This window comes from Bicyclus anynana, chromosome 27 (assembly GCF_947172395.1).
Source record: "Bicyclus anynana chromosome 27, ilBicAnyn1.1, whole genome shotgun sequence".
NCBI lineage: Eukaryota > Metazoa > Arthropoda > Insecta > Lepidoptera > Nymphalidae > Bicyclus > Bicyclus anynana.
In genome coordinates, this window is record NC_069109.1 from 235,776 (window position 1) to 263,147 (window position 27,372).

At 41.0% G+C, this 27,372-nt stretch overlaps 2 protein-coding genes across 4 annotated transcripts in view; one reads left to right on the plus strand and one right to left on the minus strand.

The window, feature by feature from the left end:
* Positions 1-889: 889 nt before the first annotated feature.
* Positions 890-13,731, plus strand: LOC112056041 (mitochondrial coenzyme A transporter SLC25A42). The gene is made up of 8 exons (XM_052890138.1): positions 890-1,140; positions 5,501-5,582; positions 6,314-6,449; positions 7,101-7,289; positions 8,196-8,366; positions 9,142-9,227; positions 9,850-10,033; positions 11,037-13,731. The coding sequence occupies exons 2-8, from the start codon at positions 5,525-5,527 to the stop codon at positions 11,173-11,175; spliced, it is 963 nt and encodes a 320-aa protein (XP_052746098.1). The 5' UTR covers positions 890-1,140; positions 5,501-5,524; the 3' UTR covers positions 11,176-13,731.
* Positions 13,732-18,072: 4,341 nt separating this feature from the next.
* LOC112048800 (ETS translocation variant 5-like) overlaps positions 18,073-27,372 on the minus strand; it is a 43,864-nt gene continuing 34,564 nt past the window's right edge. Inside the window, exons 2-9 of one of the 3 annotated variants that reach the window (XM_052890137.1) lie at positions 25,017-25,765; positions 24,109-24,204; positions 23,293-23,346; positions 22,797-22,915; positions 21,883-21,954; positions 20,986-21,110; positions 20,076-20,184; positions 18,073-19,519 (exon numbers count right to left, since the gene is read on the minus strand). In XM_052890137.1, coding sequence (XP_052746097.1) covers positions 19,344-19,519; positions 20,076-20,184; positions 20,986-21,110; positions 21,883-21,954; positions 22,797-22,915; positions 23,293-23,346; positions 24,109-24,204; positions 25,017-25,081 — 816 coding nt within the window. In that variant the 5' untranslated portion in view covers positions 25,082-25,765 and the 3' untranslated portion in view covers positions 18,073-19,343. Of the gene's footprint in view, positions 19,520-20,075; positions 20,185-20,985; positions 21,111-21,882; positions 21,955-22,796; positions 22,916-23,292; positions 23,347-24,108; positions 24,335-25,016; positions 26,947-27,372 lie in introns of those variants that run through there. The other 2 variants (XM_024086465.2, XM_052890136.1) reach the window with 2 other exon arrangements.

Genomic DNA, 27,372 nt, shown 5'->3' on the forward strand with positions numbered 1-27,372 from the left:
TTTTACCTGAAGTTTTTGTTTGTGATTCTATTTATGCATGTTCGACGGTTTTCAATTATTTAATAACCGTTAATCAGCTTTTATAATAGCTTCTGCTCCAGCCCACATTAGTGCTTTCTGCTGCGTTGCAACGATCAACCCATTGTACGGTAAAAAGCGTTGCGATGACGTACGAAGTCCCAGTGATAGAGGACGACGCACGCACCCAGTCAGTCTCAACAATGGATAGAAACGAGTGAAACTCCGTCGTAGCATGTAGTAATGGAACATCGTTGAAACGTCGCTGCGACGATGCACGCACCCAGTCAAGTCAGTCTCAACCATAGAGTAGAATGGTCTCAACCATAGATTTACGATTCGGTACAAGGTGGATAGAAACAAGTGAAACTGTCCGTCGTAGCATGGAGCAATGGAACATCATTGAAACGTCGCTGCGACGGTGCAGTTTTAAGTAGACGATGCACAGTGGCATAGTGGTGTAACGCGCTGATGAGACAGTATCATGGTTATGGACGTTCTGTTTTATAAATTAATTCAAGTTTCAACACAAACAGTTTCGCATTGATCTACACCTAGATTAATGTTCATAAGTCTAAATATATGAAAAGAATACCCAAGCGTTCCATGTTATTAAATGAATTGTATCAATATCAACTTTGAACGTTTCTTTGTTGGTCAAAATTGATCAAATTCTTGATAAAGGTCTATAATTTGAAATTGCCGCGAAACGTAGACCAATAACCCTATATGAAAGAGGGTTCCAAGTTAACGTAATAAAACGTCAAAAAAGGTAGATTCCAAAGCCACATGATTAAAAAAAATATATCAGCTGTTAAACGTCAAACTACAAAATATGTCATTGTCATCGTCAATGTCATTTGATCATTTTTATTTTTTTATTGTAATTCCAATTTCCATAGAAAATGGACTTGGCGATCCGTGAACTTATTTGAATTTTGAATCGTATTGCGTCTGAGAATGTACGCCGCCTCTAAATAAATATTCTAACAGACATAAAGTTAGACTGTGACATATTTAGATTAATCGAACACTAAAAATTTCTTTTTACGAAGTGCAAAAGTGGTTTAGTGTTAAAAATAGTGCGTGCTTAACTTCCAGAACTTACTCCCATGGATTATAGTAAGTACTGCAATTATCGTTGATGGAACTATTGTTCTCTAAATAGAATTAAAACGTTGTTTCTAATATTTATAACACAATTTGAAGGTTAGTTAATAATAATAATGCACTTTGGACTTTGAGCCTTTGCATAGTGCCATATTAAAAGAAAACAAATATTTAATGAATTCTATTTTTAAACTGGAGGTTAAATTTATTATCTATGTTTTTAATTGCTGTAAATATATTTTTACCAGTTAAAAACTAATCTTAGATATTTCCTAATAAAAAGTAAACAATCTTTTAATATTTAAATGGATTTATTATCATACTAAGGACATGTTAAATTTAAGCATTTTATTTATTCATATATTCATATAACCAAAAATTTGCATGTGTTATCTTAAATATACTTTTAAATTGTTATTTAATTACCTAATCCATTGCTATCTTAGAGCAATATAACAATGAGTCAACAGTTTTTAGGTACAAAGATAAGAAGTTTGTGGTTAGGTTGAACAGATTCAAGTCTTGGCCTGTTGCCTAGAAAAAAAAATTACATAATTTTTTAAACTGTAAAACTAACATTGCCACTTTGCAAAGAGTATACATATAATCACCACCCACTTCTGTTTTGAGAATGAAAATCTGATGAATTTTAAAAATTAAAAACTTTTCATATGAAATTAAAGTTTTAATGGAACTTTATTCAACATCCTCTTTCCTCTGTGCTGGGTTTTTGAGACTACTTACTTAATATTAAAATTATTAAAAGGTAAAGTGTTTGAGTTTGTGTGTGTGTAAGGTTGTAGGGCCATTGGCATATCTAGGATTATTTCCTAGGGTGGACCTGGCCCCTGACTTCAAGTCTATTATTACTTAGTATCATAATAGAATTCCTAGCTTTAAATCCTGGTGGGAACTGGTCCATTCTAGGGTGGGCACAGGTCCATTAATTCTAGGTGTCCCCTTATATACGCCCCAGGGTGATCTCTGAATCTATAAAACTGATTTTTCATTCTTGTAGCAATAGAAATTCTTGTAGACACATTATTTGTGAATGCCATAGGTCAATATACCATCATATCATCCCCATATTCTGATGGGAATGTGATCTATGCAGGTGAGACTGGCACATCTACTAGTAATCAATGAGCATGGCAGTGGTATTTTCTCAAACAAGCTCTGTCAAGAAATTCTGTTACTACTAAACACTAAACACACACAAAAAGACACATTACCATAAACAATAGTTCCTTAGAATATTAAAGTATAATATTAGCTTTTGAAATTTATTACACAAAATGACACACAGACAATGGTTCCTCAGTTAACAGAGCTAATGTTTCATCATTATCATTAACAAACCATCTTCGGCTCACTGTTGAGCACGAGTCTCCTCTCAGAATGAGAAGGGTAAGAGATAAAAAGGCTCATTGATTTGTTGGTTTGAGTCCTAGGCTGAGCGGTGAAATTATTCTTTCTTGTAAGAAATATTTTGTTCTTAATATAATATCAGAGTGGGGAAGTTGTGTTACACTCCTGAGTCTCAGAGAGCTTGTTAAGTCATCAATCTCTATTATTATTATTAACGTCTGATAGTGGTTGTCAAAAAGTTTAATGTTATCTTCATAAGCCCACCAACCCACATTGGAGCGGAGTGGTGAGTCTAAGCTCCATTTACCTATCTAATGAAGGTAGCCATGTAGTGTGCTGTCAAAATAGTCTAAGAATGATATTTTAACTGTCAATATCAATTCTTTCAATTAATTTCATTCATCCTTTTGATTTATTCCATACTGTAGGTAATCGTAGTCTGAGACGGATATGACGTCACTGGATCTCGTATTGGCTCTTTCTCGTTGGCCGACGCTAGGTGGCGCGACTTGTTTCCGTAAAGAGTAGGGAGTTAGAGAGGGGTAGCGATCAGTTGGCGGGATTGACTTGCGATATAAGGTGCTCGTCCTACGGCCGGCTTCAGTATGCTCGTAGCTTTCGAGCCGTCAATTTCCCTGGGATAGGCGGGGAGAGTGACTTGAGTGGAAAAGGGGAGTGTTTGTTAACTGTCAAAGGACCAATTAACCCTACACACAACGTCCACAAGTGCGTGACTCCACTCAAGGTCTCTGCCATTCTAGGGTTTGTTTTGGTTACAGTTTCATTTGTTAATTAAGTTGTCCTGACAAGTGTTGTGAATCATAACTGTTGTTTAACTTAGTTTTTACTTTTGAAGCCTTTTACTTTTGAAGCCTTCTGCTAAAAATACATTATCACACTTCACATGACAATAAATAAAGTAAAGGCGAAAGTTTGTGTGTAAGCTATTTAGCTGAAATTTGGTATGGAAATAGATTTTACTCTGGGTTAACACATAGGCTACTTTTCATCCCGGAAAAATCCACGGTTCCCGCGGGATTTGTGAAAAATTTAATTCCACGCGGACGAAGTCGCGGGCGTCCGCTAGAACAACATACATGTGAAAAACATAACACTTCTTCCTTGTAGTAGGGTAACAATGATATCAATTATAGAAGAAATATATTTAATTACATCTTTTACATTGTTTTACAAGTTATTTTATGATGTATTGTTATTGCATTATATTTTATGTAAATAAGGTAATGTTGATGACCTTGGCTAATAATATACATGTTAGGTATAAAGCTCGGCGCACACGAGCCACTGTCCACTGCCAGTATTACTACTAATATTCAGTAGTGGCGAGGGACGATAGAAATCAATGTACACTTTCAACCCCTATTTCGCCCCCTTCTATTTGTATTTTCGACTGTTTTATATACATATCTTCAATGTACTGAATTGGACCTGCTACCGTTTTATTATCAATCAAGTCACCATCATCATTATCAACCCATATTCGGCTCACTGCTGAGTTCGAGTTTCCGTTCAGAAGAGGGGTTAGGCCAATAGTCCACCACGCTGGCCCAATGCGGATTGCCAGACTTCACACACGCAGAATTAAGACAATTCTCTGTATGCATTCTCTGTATTCCTCACCATGTTTAGCTTCAACGTTGGAGACTCGTGATATTTAACTTCTTAAAATGCACATATTTACATGTACATTTATTATAAGTGTAGATTGACTTGGACCTGGGTGACGTTGTCGCCTGGGTTCGTCAGCTTTTCGCGGATAATAGCAAAATGAATAAATTATTATATACTAGCGGACGCCCGCGACTTCGTCCGCGTGAAACTCGATGTAAACTTTCAACTACCCCTACCCTACTCCTACCCTATTCCTACCTACCCTAACCCACTCCCAAAATCGGTCCAGTAGTTTTTGAGCCTATTCATTACAAACAAACAAACATACAAAACAAAGTTTTCCTCTTTATAATATTAGTATAGAGCATAGATTCATGATGAACTTCCGCAAAGTAGCGCCTGCTTCTATCCAATATTTAGATTGACTTGGTTGCGCGGGGCGGCTCGTATGCGGCACATCTAACGTAAAGTCTTGCAAAGTCAAACAGGTATCAGGTCGCTAATTGTTTACTGTGACGGTCGTTGACCGTTGAGTCGGTCGCTTTGTTTATTATCTTGTTATCTGTAATCTATGAATAAACATTTGTCTCTTTGTGTGTTTGCCCTCTGCTCTCTGAGTGACTGATCCGATTGTGGTGCAACTTTAGCGTGTCGTTTTTGTTTATACTCTACAGGCTAGCGGACGCGACTCTCTTCGCGTGAAACTCTGTTTTCTATAAATCCCACTGGAACCTTGGATTTTTTGGAATAAAAATTTACTATGTTGTGTTAATCCAGAGTGAAATCTATCCAAATTTCAGTCAAATCGTTTCAGTAGCCAGCCAGTAAAGGAGGACCAAACATACACAATTACACACACATAAACTTTTGTCTTACCTAATTTTAATGTGATATCAAGTACTTTATCTAAAGTACACTAGCGGACGCTCTCGACTTCGTCCGCGTGGACTTCAGTTTTTTACCAATTCCGCCGGAACTATCGCGGACTTTTTTTAGAACTTTTAGAAAGGTGAACAATTCTGTGATACATGATTTTTACGAAACTTTAACCGTTTACGCAGCGTAAGCTCTCAATAGGAAAAATTCTACCACAAACTGTAACATTCTTCATTGGTGCCCCGCTCCTATTGGTCTTAGCGTGATAATATATAGCCTATAGCCTTCCTCGATAAATGGGCTATCTAACACTAAAAGAATTTTTCAAATCGGACCTGAGATTAGTGTGTTCAAACAAACAAAGTCAGCTTTATAAAATTATAGATAGCTAAACCGGAAAAAAAAAATTAACCAACAATATTTTTGGTGAATTGGTCTGAGGCTGATGACGATGATGATGATGATGATGACGATGTATTGTTTGTTGTTGTTGCAGAGCGCCATGTGAGCTGCCCGTAACATGGCGGTGGGCGAGGCGCGCGTGCCGCTGCTGAGAGAGGAGAGACATGCTCACCATGGTTTGTACACGAGTACTGTCCCGGATAACATATAGCCTATAGCATCCGGGGACAGTGTAGCTTCCCAACAGTGAAAGAATTTTTCAAATCGGTTCAGTAGTTTTGGAGCCGTTTCAACACAAACAAACAAACAATCAAATCTTTCCTTTTTATAATATTAGTATAGATAATATACTTAAACACAAGAGATATGCGGACGTCCGCAACTTCTTTAGCGTAATAATTATATACTTGTCCTTCGTAGCATGAGGAGGAGGATGTCTTTCGCAGGGTCCCAATCTATTAATTTTTAATCTTTTCTGAGACGTAGTTATATTGTTTGTACGTTTATGTTATTAATATTTTTCCTTCAAAGCAATTTTTTATTTGCACAATTGTTTCATTCAATTAATAATTGAATAAATATTTATTTTTGTCTCACAAGCTGATTAAAAATAAACAGTTATTTGCAAAAAACAAATGTCTTGTGTGACAACAGCAGGAACGGACCTAGTACAATCATCTGGTAGTTGTGTCTCGACAGTTATCCGGGAGTTTTGAAAATGGGTACAGTTGAGGTGCTCATTTCATTCATTTTGCTATCTGGAATTTGCAGCGCCACTTTGCTGAAAAATGCCGTCTGAACCCAGTGTTTTGACGATATTTTCTTTATGAGTCATTTCAGGATAAGAACATTTATGAACAAAATAAAGTACAGAAATTTAGTTACCAATTGTGTCACCGTCACGCAGGCGAGGCGGTGAAGAGCAAGCAGCTGTCGGGCGGCGCGCTGGTGGTCACCTCGCTGCTGTCCGGTGCCGCGGCCGGAGCCCTCGCCAAGACTGCCATCGCCCCGCTCGACCGCACCAAGATCACCTTCCAGATCTCGTGAGTATACTACAGCAGCAACAAGACACTCGCTGACACCTCGCGGTGCCACCCGCGTAGTTTTCGTTCCCGTGGGAATACGGGGATAAAATTTAGACGTTTTTTATCAGGAATAACGTAGGATTTTGATAGCGCTTGGATTTTTCAAATCTGCCTGGAAAGGCTGCCTTAACCCTTCCCCTAAATAGATTGAAAAATATAGTGAAATGTAAAGCAACCAAAATAGATAATGCTATTAATTTGTTTCAATAACAAATGCCGTAGTCTCGCACTTAAAGAGTATAAACCCTCCTGTCTGTACTCCAATTTGTATTTATTTCCTGGCGTCTGGTGATGCCTTTTTTGTTGAGTTCTCTTCAAACTATATCATATTTTCGCACCAAGAGTTATGGCGATCATTTTGTTTACCGGTCTTTCAACTTCATATCGAAAGGGAGTAACTGTCCATGCTATCTCTTCCGTTGTGATGGAATGAAGAGTAAAAGACAGCGAAACGCGCTTACCTAAAACGTGCTCTGCCTCCTCAATCATCCAATCATCCCTTTGTTTGAAAAGTCGCACTGGAATCGAAAACTTTGCAATGCTAATCGGAAACTTTTATGGTTATGCTACGACCATTAGCCATGAACTGTGTGTTTGTCTGTGTCACAGTGAGACCCCGTACTCATGGCGCGCGGCGGTGCGGTTCATCGCGCACAGCGCGCGCACGGAGGGCATGGTGGCGCTGTGGCGCGGCAACAGCGCCACCATGGCGCGCATCATACCCTACGCCGCCATCCAGTTCACGGCGCACGAGCAGTGGAAGCGGGTGCTGGCGGTCGACACGCCGCAGACCGCGCAGTGAGTGGTCGATTATATATACATAATATACATGGCTTTTATGGAAATAGCTTCAGTCTCCATGTGTGTGGGCAAAGCTCCGGTTCCCACGCGAATTTATCAGGAACCCATCAACTGGTCCAGTGGGAAACCGGGCGCACCGCGAAACGAAAGCATTCAAACAATTGGTTAGATAGGCAATGAATACTTCGGTTGAAGTGTTGCGAGTTGACCTAGGTTGGTTGGCCCCGGCTGACGGTCGAAGTGGTGCGAGTTGACCTAGGTTGGTTGGCCCCGGCTGACGGTCGAAGTGGTGCGAGTTGACCTAGGTTGGTTGGCCCCGGCTGACGGTCGAAGTGGTGCGAGTTGACCTAGGTTGGTTGGCCCCGGCTGACGGTCGAAGTGGTGCGAGTTGACCTAGGTTGGTTGGCCCCGGCTGACGGTCGAAGTGGTGCGAGTTAACCTAGGTTGGTTGGCCCCAGCTGACGGTCGGAGTGGTGCGAGTTGACCTAAGTTGGTTGGCCCCAGCTGACGGTCGAAGTGGTGCGAATTGACCTAAGTTGGTTGGCCCCGGCTGACGGTCGAAGTGGTATGAGTTGACCTGGGTTGGTTGGCCCCGGCTGACGGTCGAAGTGGTATGAGTTGACCTGGGTTGGTTGGCCCCAGCTGACGGTCGAAGTGGTATGAGTTGACCTGGGTTGGTTGGCCCCGGCTGACGGGCGAGCAAGTGTGTAATGTGTCTAGAGTAGGTCGAGAATTGTGTATTTCAATGTGTTCACCCGTCTGCAGGCCACAGCGATCCTCTGCTAGCTATCACAACCACAATTTTATCGTCCACTACCGCGGCAAAGGTTAGTTAGTTATCCAGAATACACACGCGCTTAACTTTGTCGTTGTAGTTCAATAAAGCTCATTGTCGTGTGTCAGGGAGGCGCCGCTGCGCCTGCTGCTGGCGGGGTCGCTGGCGGGCGTGACGTCACAGAGCGCCACGTACCCGCTGGACCTGGCGCGCGCGCGCATGGCCGTCGCCGACTACCGCTCGCTGCGCGCGGTGTTCACCAGGGTGCTGAGGGAGGAGGGGTTCGTCACGCTGTACCGGTGAGTGCGACCCCCCCCGTACCGCTGGACCTGGCGCGCGCGCGCATGGCCGTCGCCGACTACCGCTCGCTGCGCGCGGTGTTCACCAGGGTGCTGAGGGAGGAGGGGTTCGTCACGCTGTACCGGTGAGTGCGACCCCCCCCGTACCGCTGGACCTGGCGCGCGCGCGCATGGCCGTCGCCGACTACCGCTCGCTGCGCGCGGTGTTCACCAGGGTGCTGAGGGAGGAGGGGTTCGTCACGCTGTACCGGTGAGTGCGACCCCCCCCGTACCGCTGGACCTGGCGCGCGCGCGCATGGCCGTCGCCGACTACCGCTCGCTGCGCGCGGTGTTCACCAGGGTGCTGAGGGAGGAGGGGTTCGTCACGCTGTACCGGTGAGTGCGACCCCACACGTACCGCTGGACGTAACTCAGGATAGCAGGGGATAACTTAGGAGAGCAGGGGGACAACTCAAATAGCAGAGGGATAACTCAGGATAGCAGGGGATAACTTAGGAGAGCAGGGGGATAATTCAAATAGCAGAGAGATAACTCAGGATAGCAGGGAATAATTCAGGATAGCAGGGGATAACTTAGGAGAGCAGGGGATAACTCAGGATAGCAGGGGGATAACTCAGGATAGCAGGGGATAACTCAGGATAGCGGGGGATAACTTAGGATATCAGGGGGATAACTCAGAATAGCAGGGGATAACTCAGGATAGAAGGGTATAACTCAGGATAGCTCAGAGGCTGTCCCGAGGAGCTGCACTGATACAAGTTGTTCTGGTTTGCAGCGGCTACCCCGCGACAGTGCTGGGAGTGATCCCCTACGCCGGCGTCTCGTTCTTCACCTACGACTCGCTCAAGCACTGGTACCTCGGTGAGTTGCGATTACCCTGACATATTTGACAACTTGTTAGACGACCTCAAGGTCAACATTCAAAATTCATTTATTTGAAGTAAACTTAGTTTTACAAGCACTTTTGAAACGTCAAGTTTAACTATTTGTAATTTGACGGTTCGGAAGGGAGGTCTGCGAAGACGGCCACGCGTCATGGAAATGGCAGATTGACACCCGTCCAACCAAGAATTAACAGTTATTAATTCAAAAAAAGTTAGAGTTGATTGGTTAGTTAATAAATTGTTTGGATGTCATAACAGTACCCAAGAAAAAAAAAAAGTGTGCCTCTCCGGAGAGAAAAGGAAGCCAGACAAAGCGGCGCCGTAACGCGTTACGTTACGAAGCGGTATACCCTCCCATTGAAATGTCAATCCATCCAACTTTACTTTTTTGACATTTACTCACAGCACAAGAAAGTAGTCAATTGTCTTATTTCATTTACAAAACTCTCCAATCGGTATGAAACCACTGTGAATTTAGATAAAGTTTCGTGGACCCCCTGAGAATTGTAAACCCCCATTTTCTTGTCACGCCAACGCAGACGTTTGGGTCACCTGGACCACTGGGAATCAATGGTTTAAATAATTCGTTGGTGTGACAGAGTATACGGGCGCGAGTCCGCGCGGCATGACCAATGTGGTGCTGGGCGGTGCGGCGGGCGCGCTGGCGCAGAGCGCGTCCTACCCGCTGGACATCGTGCGGCGCCGCATGCAGACCGCGCGCCGCCGCCCCGACCAGACCTACCCCTACCCGACCATCGCTGACACCCTGCGCACGGTGTACCGGTGAGTACCTGTCTAGCCCGCCCTTATTGAGGCAGCGTGGTGGGTATGACTCTCACATCCCCACTCCTATAAAGTAGCCTGACTCATTAGTATACTTAAAATACTGACAATGGTAATGATCTATCTACTACTAATAGGCAACTTAGGTAATAATATTACCTGTCTACTAATAAAGGTAACGTAGGTAATAACTATTACATAATTAATATTAACTGACCACTATAACAGGTAATATAGATAACTAACAGACGCCTGCGACTTCGCCCGCGTGGAATTCCGTTTTTCACAAATCTCGCGAGAACCATGGATTTTTCGGGATGAAAAGTAGCCTATGTGTTAATCCAAAGTAAAATCTATTTCTATTCCAAATTTCAGCCAAATAGCTTCAGTAGCCGCAGCGTAACAGAGGAACAAACATACTTACACATTTACACAAAATTTCGACTTTATAATATTAATGTGATAATATTACCTGTCTACTAATAATGGTAAGTTAGGTAATAGGTAATTAGTTTCATCTTCAGTATGATGTCTTATACATACTCATGATGGTTGGTGGGAGTTCGATCCTCGGCCGCTCTATTACTGTCGTACCTGCACCTGACACAGTCTTTAACAAATAATTGGAACAGATTATTTTGATGGGAATATTGGTCTTATTCTAACGATAAAGCTAATATTATTTTTAAACAAGAGAGACTATACGAATGTCTCAGCATGACTCTGCTCGGAATTTTTCTCTCCACCATGAAGGTAGAGAGAAAAATTCTGAGCAGAGTCCTGGACTTGTGACCTTGACAATCGATTAACACTCCGCTCGTGCTGTTCTAATTGCTTAGCCAAATTTGGTAAGAGTCTACTAGAGCATCTTTGGATGTCCGTACCAACGTATAGACGTATAGACCTTGTTGCAGTTCGACAGAGGTCTTTAAGCAAGTTATAGAGAGGTTTTACTTGTAATGGTAAAATAATAAATTAAAATATCCGTGTTTATTTCTTACAGAGCCGAGGGCTGGCGCGGGTTCTTCAAAGGGCTGAGTATGAACTGGGTGAAGGGGCCCATCGCGGTCGGCATCTCGTTCGCCACGTACGACGCTATCAAGACTGCGCTCAGAGATATATCACTCACACTCACCACGTGAGGTGTTGGGTAATGTTTGATTACCAAAAATACCCGTCAGTTTGATGCATACAATGCGGCAACAAAGGGCATTGCTCAGCGTACATATAAACATTTAAGGTATCTACAGTCATAAAAAAAATGGTGTAGCTAATTAATGATTACCAAAGTTACCTGTCAGTTTAATACATACAATGGGGCAACAAATCAATCTAAAAAAAATTGTGCTCAACGTACAAATAAAGGTCTAAGGAATCAACAGTCATAAAAGATGATTGTTGGGTAATCAGTGATTACCAAACTTACCTGTCAGGTACATAATTACAATGGGACACCAGAGGTCAGTGCTCCGCGTACATATAAAGACTTAAGAAATACAGTCATAAAAGAGATATGTGTCGGGTACTCAGAGATTATCGAAATTACCTGTCAGTTTAATACGAGTACAGTCCGATGCAAACTTTATGACGTCTCAAAAATAAACTGTGAGTTTAGCTTTGTAGGCAATACATAAAGTCAAGAATCGTGAGGTGACTGCGGGTATGAGAGGGGCGCGCGCAGGCTGTGCCCTGCCGCTGCGTCAATACGTCCCGCTAATCCCAAAAATTTTGCGTTGCGCATCTTAACGTACGATGTTCCGGAATGCCATAAAATCGTACAAATAGTCATACAAAGGTTAAAGTGGACTGTATGATTGTAAATAATATAATAAATAAAACTATATGGAACAGCAAATAAAAATAACGGACACTTCTAAGAATTCATTTATTTTATAAATATTCTCAAGTGTTCATTAAAATATGGTAGTTAATGGGCAAATTATTATAATTTGGGCAATGTCCTTTGACAATTATAGTCAGTTGCAAAGCATATATATGCCGATCGGTATGATTCCTATCTCGTTATTATGAAATGAAATGCTGATTGACGTTTTGAGCACAGAGGAAAAGCAATAATTTATTCTTGTTAAATGTTTGATATATTACTTTAGCGGCTTAAGTCTCGTATTGTCAAGTATGTGTATTTTCATTTTGCATATCTGAATAGCTCTACGGCTTAAGAAGTCGGACTGTACACTGAGAGGTCATCAATAGTCATTAAAATTTTTAAAACGCTCTTTCTAACTGATTTGAGGGGATTACTTGCCTTATTTACAAAATATGACTAATAGTATTAACAAAAATCAAATAACCATTATACGTCTCCTAGCGTCAGTCGCTGATCCGAGAGTAGAGTCCGCCTTAAATGCGCAACACGACATATCTCGAGATGAGAAAACCAGTTGGTAATGTTAATGTTAAAAATTGCAAATCAATAAATATCGCTGTCTCTATCGTTGCGTGGACGAAAGAGACAGCGATATTTCAACTTCTCCGCTATTGGTATATTCTATATACCTTTTTCTCATACCGAGATATGTCTTTGTCGCATGCTGGGCCTAAAGTATACAGAAAATGCCAATCAGCCGTCGCACTGAGTCGCAGTGAGCTACTATGCTTATAGTTAAGAAAGACTTCAATTAAAGTTAGACTAGCGCACATTCGAATTAACTTGAATCGAAGTTCACGGTGAGAACAAAATAGAAAAACGGCTAAACTCAATGGTGATTATTATCGGAGCTTATGCGCCAAATTGTTTAAAGAGATTGGTTTACATGAAATAAACTATAACTAACTAATAGCTCATAACTAAGTACCCCGTATGGAGGTTAAATAAGTCAGGCGTACTCCGTCAATAACCACATCAGCTTAACCGTATATTCTGTATTATGTAAAGATATTTGCATAGTGAATATATTTCTCGTTGTGCTATGGACTTGTATTGGTAATCATTGATTACCAAATTTACCTGTCACTTTATATTTGTTTTTATTGAATGTTTACAGAGTTATGTGTACAGTGAAAATGTTATTTTGTTAAGAATTTTATGTGTGTTTTTGAGACACATCTCGTAAGGTAATTTTAATAATTTTTTAAACGGCGCCAGTATTTCATAAAAAAGTTTTTTGTTATTAAAATAGTACGCTCAAAATACCATTTTGTATGTTACATTATTTTTACAGTTAATGCACTTCGATAATCTACGGGTAAAATAAGCAATATTAAAATTACATAATGTATTATGTATGTATGTATTACTGAGGTAATATATTACTGAAATATGAAATATTTCATCTGATGTGTTGTGTATTAATTTATAAAATTATTTTCGTTCAATATTTGATTAAATATTCCATCAAAAAGATATTACCATCGGTAACAATTACCTAATTTATATTTTCCAAGTCGTTTGACGTTAAATTATACACGTTTATGTTATTTAATAACGTAGATAGATAAAATATTTAATTGTTAGATGTATAGAATCACCGTGTCATGAATTTGTGCAATGAATTGATTAGTGAGCTTAATTATATATAATATCGCCACATTTTTATATAAAAATAGTTTCGCAATAATTTTTATCATTGACTTTTTATTTTATTATGATTGTTTTATCGAATATAGTATATTAGTATATTGTGTTATATTTTTACTGTTTATCTCAGATGTACATATTAAATAGTTAATAGAAATAGGTTTATTTTTATTTTTTAATAAAAATCCTTGACCAAGCTGACAACTCATAGTCTAAATAGTCCTTTCCTTTTGTACAAATTATGATAAGATTTTTTTGCTATTCGCCAAATATTAAAAAAAATGTGGTATTAATAATATTTTATCATTTTCCCTAATTTATATTAAATTTTTAACACTGTTAATAAAATACACAAAACACTATTGAAATTAAAAAAAAAATCTGTGTAACTTAATGTACAAAGTTACTAAACACGCTTTGTTTTGATAAAAAAAATAAAACAATTCTTTTAATACGTATTACCTGCGTTACCTTCCTCCTGTACTGGAAGGTAAAATAGGTAATTATCGGAAAGTTTCACTAAAAAATTCGTTATTACATTAAATAATTTTTCGAAGTCTGTACTTATCAAAAAAATGTCTTCATAATCAGGTAAAAATTACTGTTTTTTTAACGTAAAAACCTTCGCCATTTTTGAAGCCTTTAAATATTTTGAGTTGTCAACTTGGTTAAATATAACTAAAACTTTAAAAAGTTTGCGTCAACTTCTAGTTTGCTCTGAAGCAAAGACGATTCAAAGAAGTATAATATGATACGTGATAGTCCAGTGGATATGACCTCTGCCTTCGATACGGAGGGCGTAGGTTCGAATCCGGTCCGAGGCATGCATCTCCAACCTTTCAGTTGTGTACATTTTAAGAAATTAAATATCACGTGTCTCAAACGGTGAAGGAAAACATCGTGAGGAAACCTGCATACCAGAGAATTTTCTTATTTCTCTGCGTGTGTAAAGTCTGCCAATCCGCATGGGCCAGCGTGGTGGACTAACCGAACCCCTCTTATTTTGAGAAGAGACTCGTGCTCAACAGTGAGCCGAATATGGGCTTTTGATGATGGTGATGATGGTGAACAGTCCCGCTCAGAGCTGACTCGGAGTTTGGGCCATACTATAATAGGTAATAAATATTTTTTCTTTTTAAATTTTCAGAAACTGTTTTTGATATTGTATTTTCCTAAGAAAGAAAATTATAGTCCAGGGAACAAGAACTACATATTTATTGACCGTATTACAAACACTTGGTATAAACTATGATCGAGATGAACCATGCAGTGTGGTCATGAATAAATACCTTGTTCTGGGACCCGAGGATAATACAGATTCAAAAAAAAATTAGGCAACTCGTGCGATATTTGACTGAATGTAATTTAGGACAATAAACATTGTATTGTAATGTTTTCATTTGTATTTCAGTTTTTATGCAATTTGTAAATTTATAATTTTTATTTTAAAATTATGTATAAAAATATATTTCAAAAAAAGTACAAGCTTTTATATGAATAACTAGCTGGGCCCCACGGTTTCATCTGCGTAGTTCATCCCGTCGGAATATGGGGATAAAATATAGCGTGTGTTACTAGCGAATAATGTAGCTTTCTATTGGTAATGATCGATGATGGAATTTGAATTGGTGGTAATAGGTTAGTTGACACTTTTTTTAAATGGGTTATGGCTTAAACTGTTCATAATAGTTTTACTAGAAAGAAAACAAACGTATTTTTTGTAAGATATCTCACGTGAACGGGAACTACGCGGGTAAAACCGCGGGGTGTCAGCTAGTATAACAAATATAGACTGAGAGCTTGCAGCAGCTAGATCTACCTCATTTTATAAAAGCTGTAATTTTGTCACTTCATGCTCCTACCATTGGTAAGTACGTTACGTATTGTTTATACAATTTGTGGTCTCACGCTTACCCCGGGGGAAAAAAGAAATTATTTTTTTTTAACTTTTCTCATTTCTGTAGTGAAAATCGAAGCAGTTTTTTATGTTCTTTTTTCCGGGAATCACCAGAATCAATGCGATTGTGGATTACAGTGTACTAATTATTGCTTTAAATACAGTAGAACCCGGTTAAAACAATCACGCTTAAAACGATTTCCCGGTTATACGTCATTTTACGCCAGTCCCTACAAATTGAGACATATTTTCATACATTTCCTAACGCTTAATACGATTCGTCATCCCGTTTAATACGCATACATTTGGAATTAAACGCGTGTAATATGTAGATATTACACGCGTTTAATTCATATATCTTTAAATGAATTACAACAGATAGATCAGGACATCATAAAAGTCCATAAACAAGGTTGCAGGACAAGATTAATACATGATATCTTAAAGAACTGAAACACCCTGACAGCAAACGACCCTTGAAATGATGCGATTCAAAATTGAAAATTTTGAAGACGCACTGCAAAAGTAAAATTTAATTGAAAATTTCTTAATTGCTAATGCATCAAAATCTTTTTGTCGTACCAGAATAAGCGATTACTTTAAGTAGCATCATTAGGTAGTCTTTACACCAAATACACTAATTATTATAACTATGTATGTATGTGTATTAGTCGTTATATTTTTCACTAAACACACTATTACCCCACCCATATCCCGTTTAATACGATTTCCCGTCTAAGACGCGTGTTTAGTTGGCTCCCTGCGAAATCGTACTAAACGGGTTCTACTGTAATAGGGATGATGACAGTTTTTTAAATTGTATATAAATTAAGAGTACGCTAATAGTAAAGCAATTTTGTAAAAGTAACAGGGTATCTGCGATCATTACTTTCGGAGCTACAGGGATTTAAAGGGTCGGATTTGCGGCGCTGCCGCGGATCCCTGAAAAACGCTCCATACAAAATGGCACGATTTAGTGACGTAGTTTGCTCGCTGATCGTTAGGTTTGTATGGGCGTTCAAACAAAATTACTAATATCTTTGTTATTTGTGCGTTTATCTTTATAGTTCATTTATTGAAAAATGTGACATTTAATGTAAGGAAGCTAAAATTGTATGAATTTTTATCTAATTTATCTAATTACGATTTAATAGATTTTGAAATTTTATAATCTTATTTATTTTGCAATTATCCAGACAATCTTTGCTTTTTATATATAAATTAGGTAACATTGACCTTATTTACCCGAATGTATCATAAAAATCAATATATTCAAACCTAGTCATCATCCCCATTATAATATCCTGTAGTCCGGCTGATACAGTGCTAGCTACGCCCCCGTTTCCTATCATACTATAGTACAAGCACGCGCGGACTAACTTAGTCTTCATACAATGTGGTATGTCTAACCATTGCAAGCTCTAGTTCAGTCTCCGCACATTGTGTGATGTAGCATCTGTGGGTTTGACTAGTGTTGTACCAATGAGTTTTGTAACACGTGGATATTTGTTATAATAGTATGATATTGTGAACATATTAATACATATTTGAATTAATATGTTTTGATGTTTCATTTTACCGACTCATGTATGAATTGTGAACTGTCTAAATCTAAAAAAATTTTAACAAAAAAAATTCAACCGACTTCCAACTCAAAAATTAACCTAAACTAAAAAGCAAAAAATAACATCTTACCTATGTGCTACCTTCTGATCAGTTTGAAGGCGGTGCCAAGCCAGTGATGTTTTAATTCAAGCCGTTTAAATTACACAATTTCTGTGGTTCTTTCAGAAACGGCTTTAATTAAAACATGTCACTGGATTGGCACCGCCTTCAAACGAACGTAGAACCTCCTCCTTTTTGGAAGTCGGTTAATAATATTGAATTCATAGATACAGAGATAACACCACAAACTTTACCTTTATAATGTACAGGGTGCGGGAGTATTTCCCATAACTTCGTGTTGACGAGTCCACTGATAGGAGCCAAACTGCGTAACTTATATTTTTTTAACTAAAAAAAAAACTTTATGTTTTCATACAAAGTAGTTCAAATAACTCCGACTATCCATGTAACACACGGCTTTATCTATCTTTGTATTTTAAAATACGTAATCGTAGTAAGACTGTCGATATCGACGAGATATTGCAACTGGCTCTGCACTTCGCTAGTAAGCTACTTCATGATATTTATCAATGGAAAAGTTTGGCTACGTCATAGTATAAGGATGCGATATAGGAGACACTATTTAAAATCAATTCACAAAAGAAATATTTTTTACTCCGAAAATATATGATAGAAGATGTTTCTTAGACATTTTTAATTAATTTCTCATAAAGAATATAACCCTAGAGTTATGGGAAATACTCCTGAGCACCCTGTGTATTTATTATAGGTAGATTTAAAGGATTTTTCGTTATTTCTTTTTTCTGAAGGTCTGGGACCAAAATGGTTGGGTTACTTTTCTTCTCTCGTGTGATCGTGTCGTATTATGGTCAAAGAAAAAGAAAGAAACATAAATATAAACATAGCCTCGAAAAACAAAAACTGCTGTAAAAGGATTTAGGAATAGAAAAAAAATCACCACACTTCTGCGGATTAAAGTATTTTGACAGAAAAAAATGTTTATTAAGTATTTATTCACAGAATTTCTTAAAATTACCTTCATGTCAATCTTACATACTAGTATTGCACATTGTGTTACATTTTAATTATATTACTATTTAGCTTAGCCTAGTTTAAGTTGTTTTAAGTTAACCCTTGACGACGAATTATCCGATTGAGATTTGATTATTTTGGGAGTCAACACCCATTTCACCACATTAGGCGTTAAATTTTAAAAATTCCTGAATCACTCTATATTACGTATTGTTTTATGATTTGTGAACAAAATTTTAAAACTCAAAAAATTAAACTTTCCATACAAACTTTCAACCCCTATTTCATCCGCTTCTGTTTTTATTTTAGGGTCAAAAAGTATCCTATGTTTTGCTCCAAGATCCCATTTACCATTATACCAAAAAAATTATCTTGATCGCTTGTCCTGTCATGGATTATTGTGTATCATTCAGAGGTGGATTTATAGGCTAAGTAGACTGTACCCTAGGGCGGGAGACTTCAGGGGGCGGCAAATTTGACCAAAAAAACTTTCTCTTTACAGCAATTTTGCATTATTCCTACTAAAATATTAAAACTTACAATTTTATTGACACGAGTATTGATTACGAACTAGGATAACTATCGAATTTCAGAGTTCAGTAGGGGCTGCAAAAAATCAATAGCCTGCTGCCTACTGGCGGCAAATTTGTAAATTCGTCTCTAATATCATTGCCTATACGTGTGACAGTTGTTCGTTCTGATGATTCTGATAATTCTTAGCTAGTTGATGATGATTCTGGTAATTCTTAGCTAGTTGTGACTCATGATACGTAAGAGTTCCTACTGAGATATGATACCCTGGTACTACCAACTGGACGCGGCTGTAAACCGTGTTCGAAAGTCCATCGGCTGATGATGATGATGAGTTAGTTGTTGATTGTAAGTCAGGCGTCGTACTGATGATGTTTACTATTGAGCTGATTGTGACATATGTTATGTAAATTCTTACTCAGGCATGCTACCCTAGTACTTTCTTACTTATTGTGGATGCTGATGGCTCAAAACCGTGTCGTTTGGAAGTCCTCAAGAAAAGCCGGTTTTCAGCTATGTACATCGACTTATGATGATGATTCTGGTAATTCTTAGCGAATCGTGACATGATACGTGAGAGTTTTTACTGAGAGATGATGCCCTGGTACTTTCTAGCTGGATACGACACTAGTATAGTGATGAACGTGTCGGCTGATGATGATGATGAGTGTAATGGTGTGAGTGGGTCAGGCGTCGTAGTGCGCGTGCGGGTAGTAGCGGCGGTAGTCGGGCGCGGGGGGCGCGGGGGCCGCGGGGTAGGGCGCGTATAGCGACAGCACGTCGTAGGGCGCCGGGGGGGGCGCGCGCCCCATGCTGAACAGCGCCTCGGGGTCGCACACGAACTTGTACACGTAGCGCTCGCCTGCATACAAACAAAAGTTATCATCATATGACCATTGTTCCATTATTAGAAGGCTCAATGTCACTCAGCGACGGAGCGAAATCAGATCAGGAATGAGGAGACCAAAGTCCGCAAACCATAGTCACAGCTCAGCGAGTCGCGAAGCTGAAGTGGCAGGTCACATAGTTCGAAGAGCCAATGGACATTAGGGTCCCAAGGTGCTAGAATGGCTCCACTCGGTAGAGATATCAAGCGGGTTGCAGCGAGCCGCAAGATGCTGGTGGCTCGAGACCGCTGTGCTTGGAGGTCCATGCAAGAGGCCTATGTCCAGCAGTAGACGTCTATAGGCTAATAAGGTAAGGTAGGTAAGGACCATCATTCCAATTCCTCTTCAACTAGTCTGCATTAGGACGATGATAGTTCGACAATAATCCAGCGTGTGGAGATCGGACTACCACCCCTCGGTGATGATTCCGACCCCTTTGCCACTGAGCTCTTGTAGCTTTAAGTGTTTTGGGACAAGTGTGTTGAGGTATCTTGCTGTTGTTCAGAAGGGGGGGTTACAGCTACTACTCACCAGCAACCTTCTGCATGATCCCCTTCTCGTAGTAGTAGCGCAGCGAGCGGGACAGCTTGTCGTAGTTCATGGCGGGACGGTTCTTCTGCGCGCCCCAGCGTCTCGCCACCTGCAACAGTTATGTTTTCTAGCAAACGCACGTTGCTTTCCAGTGGTATAAAAGTCGACGTGACTCAAAGCACATTGGTGGACGAAGGGAAATCGACGTTTATTGACGTAACAAGGAGGAGAGTGCGTGGAATGGAACAAGAATGACGGGAAAAGAGTCAAGAACGCGTTTTTGACTCCCGACAAAGGAAATCTCTCTCCCTCCTGGCGTAGGAAAGACGAAGAGTAAATACCAGGCTTGCCCTCCCAAAATTCGGCCTGAATGACTGTGAAATCTGCCTGGGGGGTGGTGGGTTTTTCCCGTGTCATGGATCATGGGAATACGGGGATTAGATATTATACGTGGCTTTCTATTGGTAAAAGAACTTGTTAAGGTAACTTGTTGTACTAAGCAATCATCACCTTTTTAAGATCCTGACTGAACCGAAAGTCAACGTCAATTTAAAATGCGTGGATTTTGAAAATGCTTTATTTTTCGGGTTTCGGGTGCTCGTTATTTTTCTCAATCGTCTTTGGTATCCCCCAAACTGAATGCCCTAAGCTATTGCATAAATAGCATAGGCTGATCTAGGACTGGTCTCCTTTATTGTCAGAGCAGAGCAGTAATGTAACTATTTGTCACAATGTCAATAGTCAATAATCAATATTAATTTATTTCAATTAAGCTTGGTTTACAAGTAGGTACTTGCGAAACTTAAAAATAAATTTACGAGGGTGCCAAACTGACTGCTCGCCTCTCTCTCTGTCACAGTTTTGACAGAGTTTCCCAGGTTGCTCTATCTACTGAACCCTCTCAGCCTACCTCCTCTGGCTCGTGCAGTTTGAACTCCAGTCCCCGGCCGGTCCACGCCACACAGCGCGCGCCCTCCGCCAGCAGAGACACCAGGAACTGCCACAACTGCAGCGCACCGCGACGCCCGCCGCTGCCTGCACCATAACACAACCAGGAATTACTTGTCTAGAGAGCAAGCATCTGATCCATGTTCCTCCATTGTAATATTTATGCGAAAGTCGTTCTATGCATGGTTCAGAGTCACTCAGCGGGCGATGGAACATATCTACATGATATTTACTATCAGAAATGAGGTGATCTGCGGGAAAACCAAAATCACTGATAGCTCAATGAGTCGCGAAGCTTATGTGACATGGCAGGGCAGACAGTTCGAAGAGCCGATGAATGTTAGGGTCTCAAGGTGCTGAAATGGCGTTACACCGAAAAATGGTTACGGGGTGAAACCGTTGTGTTTGGTGGTCTTTACAGCAGCGAGTCATGTTAAGATGTTCGTCTCTGAAAATTATTCAGACAAGTTATTTGACTGCTATCTTACTTGATGTTAAGTGACGCTGCAGACTAAGATGGAAGCAGGCTTACTTGGGAGAGGGACACATTTATTCTACCCATACCTCCGACGGTTTCTACGCGATATCGTACCTGAACGTTAACGCTTGGCGGTACGTCTGTGCTGGTGGGTGGTTTGCCACAAGAAGCCTACCACCAGAAAAACCTTAGAGCTCAGATACGTACCCTTTTTCGACATAAATTATCCTCTATTTCGTTTCTCCTCGGGTAAGATTAAACGTATTCCCGTATTTGAACTAATTACTCTGTCCTTCTGGTTAATCGCTCTTTAATATATTCTCCTACTGAGCCTCTAATCATAAGACCTCTAACTATTACCATATACGGAGTACCGCTCACCGTGTGTTGTGGAGACGTGATGCGGCGGCGGCGACGCGCGCGCGCGCGACTCGCCGCAGTGCGAGCTGCTCACTGCAGAAACGACAAAACGGTTATTCCAAATAATCTATACTTTTGTCTATCATCATCATTACAACCCATATTCAGCTCACAGCTGAGCACGAGTCTTCTCTCAGAATGAGAGGGGTTACGTCAATAGTCTACTACGCTGGCTCAAAGCGAATTGGCAGACTTCACACACGCAGAGAATTAAGAAAATTCTCAGCGGTTTCCACACGTTTCCTCCTTTATCGTTTGTGACACGAGATATTTAAAAAATTCTTTCACTGTTGGGAAGCTAGACTATCCTCGAGTGCTATAGGCTATATTTAATCCTCGTATTGGACCAGCGTGGTAGACTGACTAAGGCCTAACCCCTGTCATCTTGAGAGGAGATTCGTGCTCATACCGAATATGGGTTGTTAATGAATCCCCGTATTCCTACGGGGACAGGAACCACGCGGGTGAAACCGCGTGTCTACTTCTGGCAGTCTATATTTGTATGGTAAGGTAGGAACTGGTAGAAAATAACAGTTCTATGAAAAGCAATGATGATATTTTCGAGTAGGATAGGACGCACTTGCCAAGAAAGTGCCAATTCAATCTTGCCTTGAAGGTGTTTAGATTGTAGATAGCATGAAATACACCTAAATGTCGCCACACAGCGATGCTACTCCGCAGGGTTCGATGATTTGGAAACCTATAATGAGACTTTAATCCATTCCTCAATACCAATTCAGACTGTACACATTCAAATGCAGGTTTTAAGTGCTAGTCCCATATGGTAGACAATAAATGATAATAATTTACTAAAATTATTGCGACTCCTTTGTGTAGAATTTAAAGATTTTATGTTTGTTAATCTTCAGACTCACCGAGTGCGTCGCCCCAGCTCTCCACGCTGCTGGAGACGGGCTCGTCGCGCGGCTCGACGCGCGTTTCGCCGCGCGGCTCGCCGCAATCCGTCTCGCCCGCGCACTTCGTGTAGCCGCATCTGCGTTACATTTACACCTAAACTACTTTCTAGTCTTTACATATTATTAGAATTAGCCACAGAATTTAATTTTGAACCGATTTTATGTAAGTTCACCGATTACTCAACTTATCATTTTATTAGAATAGAATAGAATGATGAATTGACATAATTGTATCATCAGTGAGTTAAGGTCCTGCCCTTGCATTCTATTAAGATGGATCAAAATTAATCGTTTAAGGCAGAATTTGAAAGGTCCATCCAGAAATTGAGTGAGGACGTTTTTAGTCGTTGACAGTGAGTATATTTTTATAACAGAGATTAATTAATAAATAATTAAAGCTTTGTGTGATCTCAACTATATTTTTTGTAGTTTGATTAGACTTGGTTGTTTTTACCTGTGCAGGTAGTCTGTGTAGTCGACACGTGTCTCCTCCGCCTCGCCCTTACATCTGCGAACATTACAAGAGACTTAGTGATACTTGAAGTGGTTTCAGAGAGGATCCCAGAAACTCTGTCTTGAGCGATTTAGTCGGTCAAGTGTAAAATTTTGAAAAATTCAACGGAATATCAAGAGACCTCGTTAATACCGTCATTTAGAAAGAATACAATAAGGAACTTAAGCTAACTTATCCTAATAACTATACAAATCATGTCCACGTGGAATGGTGGCAAGAATACTGGCTGCATTTCCGCGCTGGACAGCCAGGCTGATCCTTTGCGCAAATAATGAGCCAGCCCTTCTGTCACTGTCACTTGACTTCAGGGTATTTTGACCGACCGCCATTTGCCTCATTGACGATGACCTCCATGCAGGTGATGGACACAGAGAACATGGCACTTACCAGAGATATGTCCTCGACTTGATGACGATTTCAGTGTCCACTTTATGAGAGACCCGGACTGATACACTCAGGCCAAAACACCCTGCCAGAACGGCCCTCTAAACCGAAGTCCGAGTCTCAGAGGAGAAACACATAGAGAGTCGCTGCGCCCCATCAGGTGATGCTTCTGAGCTCGCCCAAACCCCTCTGACACCACTGTTGTCCCATTAAGGAAAAACATATATTATAGGAGCCGCTGGCTCGGTCGCGATGGCTTTCGGAATGATCCTGTGGCTGAGACATCTGGCGACGAATCGGTACACCGTGGTTTAGTCGGTTGAAGTCCGACATAGCCTTCTTGCCTGCCTGTAACTGGTGGGTGGTACTCACTGTGTGTGGTCGGGTGCGTGCGTGCGCGCGTGCGAGTACAGCGCCGGGTGCTGCGGGTGCAGGTGCTCGTACGAGTCGCGCCGCGGTGCAGCCTCCCTGACACACACAAACATCATTAGTGACCTCAGACCAATTATAGAAGGACCTGTATCGCGCTCATAGTCACAAACAAAATTGTCTGTCATTATCTGAGGAAAACGAGCTTAGATTTGGTATATATATGATAGTAAACTAGAAATTTTTGCCCGTTTATTACACAATTCAATTACACAAAAAGGTGTTTTTACGGAGCTCTTTAACCGACGAACACGATTACAACTATTTAACATCGATTCTATAGAGACAGTTTTTATAATCGCATTAGATCGTTGATCATATACTTTGACAGAAAAGTAACGTCTCGCGAGGCAGGTCCTACACAATAATTGGTCTGAGTTAGTGACTCACTATCATTTTCAGCCTATTTGCAAGGGCCATTAAAGGGTTTGCTTAGGATTCCATAGTCAACAAGGCACTTTTATCTAGTCTTGTGATAGTTGTAGTATGTATGACATCTGCGATGTAAGGAGAGTAGCCCTAGACCAGTGAGGAAGACAGATATCTTAGAAGCATCGCCAGTGTCTATGGCATGCCATTTGCGTTTATGGTATTGTTAGCGACTCAAATACCATTCTTATTATTTAATCTGTGTTAATAAAGAGGCAAAAACGCAGCGTATATGGTGACAGTATACGTCATACTTTGACAGTCTTTTAAATAAAATTAACGACTTTTACACCAAGTGCCTAACCGTCACCATATACGTTCCCAACTTAAGCCGTTTTAACAAGTAAAACTGTTTTTATTAAGCCTGGCCCTTACAGGTATGTTACCTGTATATGTGTCTGATGGTGTAGTTGGTACGTCACCTGTGGTGCGAGGCGTGCGGGGAAGGCGGGGGCAGCCCCCACGGCAGGAAGGGAGGCTGCGACATTTCAGCGTCGCCTCCGCCGCGTCTCACCGGCACGCCGTCTGTGTCTGATGGTGTAGTGTAGTGTAGTGTAGTGTAGTGTAGTGTAGTGTAGTCAGTACGTCACCTGTGGTGCGAGGCGTGCGGGGAAGGCGGGGGCAGCCCCCACGGCAGGAAGGGAGGCTGCGACATCTCAGCGTCGCCTCCGCCGCGTCTCACCGGCACGCCGTCTGTGTCTGATGGTGTAGTGTAGTGTAGTGTAGTGTAGTCAGTACGTCACCTGTGGTGCGAGGCGTGCGGGGAAGGCGGGGGCAGCCCCCACGGCAGGAAGGGAGGCTGCGACATCTCAGCGTCGCCTCCGCCGCGTCTCACCGGCACGCCGTCTGTGTCTGATGGTGTAGTGTAGTGTAGTGTAGTGTAGTCAGTACGTCACCTGTGGTGCGAGGCGTGCGGGGAAGGCGGGGGCAGCCCCCACGGCAGGAAGGGAGGCTGCGACATCTCAGCGTCGCCTCCGCCGCGTCTCACCGGCACGCCGTCTGTGTCTGATGGTGTAGTGTAGTGTAGTGTAGTGTAGTGTAGTCAGTACGTCACCTGTGGTGCAAGGCGTGCGGGGAAGGCGGGGGCAGCCCCCACGGCAGGAAGGGAGGCTGCGACATCTCAGCGTCGCCTCCGCCGCGTCTCACCTGCACGCCGTCGACTCCGCATCCTCTGTAGAGTCAAAACAAGTTGAAATTTTGACAATAGGGATGATGACAGTTTTTTAAATTGTATATAAATTAAGAGTATGCTAATAGTAAAGCAATTTTGTAAAAGTAACAGGGTATCTGCGATCATTACTTTCGGAGCTACAGGGATTTAAAGGGTCAGATTTGCGGCGTCGCCGCGGATCCCTGAAAATCGCCCCATACAAAATGGCACGAACTAATGACGTCGTAGGCAATGTAATCGTTAGATTTGTATGTGCGTACAAACAAAATTATTAATATCTTTGTTATTTGTGCGTTTATGTTTATAGTTCATTTAATAAAAAATGTCACATTTAATGTAAGGAAGCTAAAAATGTATGAATTTTCATCTAATTACGATAAAAGATTTTTAATAGATTTTGAAATTTTATAATCTCATTTATTTTGCAAATATCCAGACAATCTTTGCTTTTTATATATAAATTAGTTAACATTGACCTTATTTACCCGAATGTATTATAAAAATCAATATATTCAAACCTAGTCATCATCCCCATTCCTTGATGGGGAGCAGATGAGAGGATTTTGGGATTTACTCGACCTCGTTAATAAGCTTAAGGGAGGAAACTTTCATGCTTTTTAATACCTGCATTATCATCATCATCAGCCTATATTAACATCCATATAGGACAGAGAATACGGAGCTTTGACCCACCACACTATTCCAATAAAAGTTTGCAGGCTTATTTGTTTTTTTTTTTATTATTTACAATTTAGCCCTTGACTACAATCTCACCTGTTGGTAAGTGATGATGCAATCTAAGATGGAAGCGGGATAACTTTTTAGGCAGAGGATGAAAATCAACACCCCTTTCGGTTTCTACACGGCATCGTACCAGAACGCTAAAACGCTTGGCGGTACGTCTTTGCCGGTAGTGTAACTAGCCACGGCCGAAGCCTCCCACAAGCCAGACCTGGACCGATTAAGAAAATCTCAACCGCCCAACCGGGGAAAAGGTTGCTAATGTTAAATTCTGGAATCCAGGACCTCTATATTGAAAGCCAGCACTAACAACTATGCTAGCTATGCTATATCTAAAGCTAAACAACAAAAACTAAAGCCTCGACCGGCGGCGCGGCGGTGTCCCGCGGCTTCCGGCGGATATCGTAGTTTGCGTCGAAACTCGATTTCTTTGCGATCGTAACGAATTTGACTGCTACCCTCAAACAGACGTTCCTTGAAATCTCGATGATAATGTTTTGTGCAGTAAAGTTATGTAATTGTATGTTTACGCGACATCATCATATTTTATCTGTATTCCCTTGTTTTTAATTTTTAACAAAATTTATAAAATACAAAACACTAAATAAAATTATAAGAAAAACTAGCGGACGCCCGCGACTTCGTCCGCGTAAATTTCAATGTCAACTTTACTACTACCCCTGCCCTACCCTACCACTACCCTACCCCTACCCTACCCTACCCCTAACCTACCCTACCCTACCCCTAACCTACCCTACCCTACCCCTAACCTACCCTACCCCTACCCTACCCTACCCCTACCCTACCACTACCCCAACCCAACCCTGCCCTACTCAATCCCTACATCTACCCTACCCCTACCCTAC

Excerpts from the sequence above, each read along its gene's own strand:
- LOC112056041 (XM_052890138.1), top strand. The coding sequence starts at position 5,525 with ATGGCGGTGGGCGAGGCGCGCGTGCCGCTGCTGAGAGAGGAGAGACAT. Across the intron at positions 6,450-7,100 it reads AAGATCACCTTCCAGATCTC|TGAGACCCCGTACTCATGGC; the intron begins GTGAGTATACTA and ends TCTGTGTCACAG. Across the intron at positions 7,290-8,195 it reads GACACGCCGCAGACCGCGCA|GGAGGCGCCGCTGCGCCTGC; the intron begins GTGAGTGGTCGA and ends GTCGTGTGTCAG.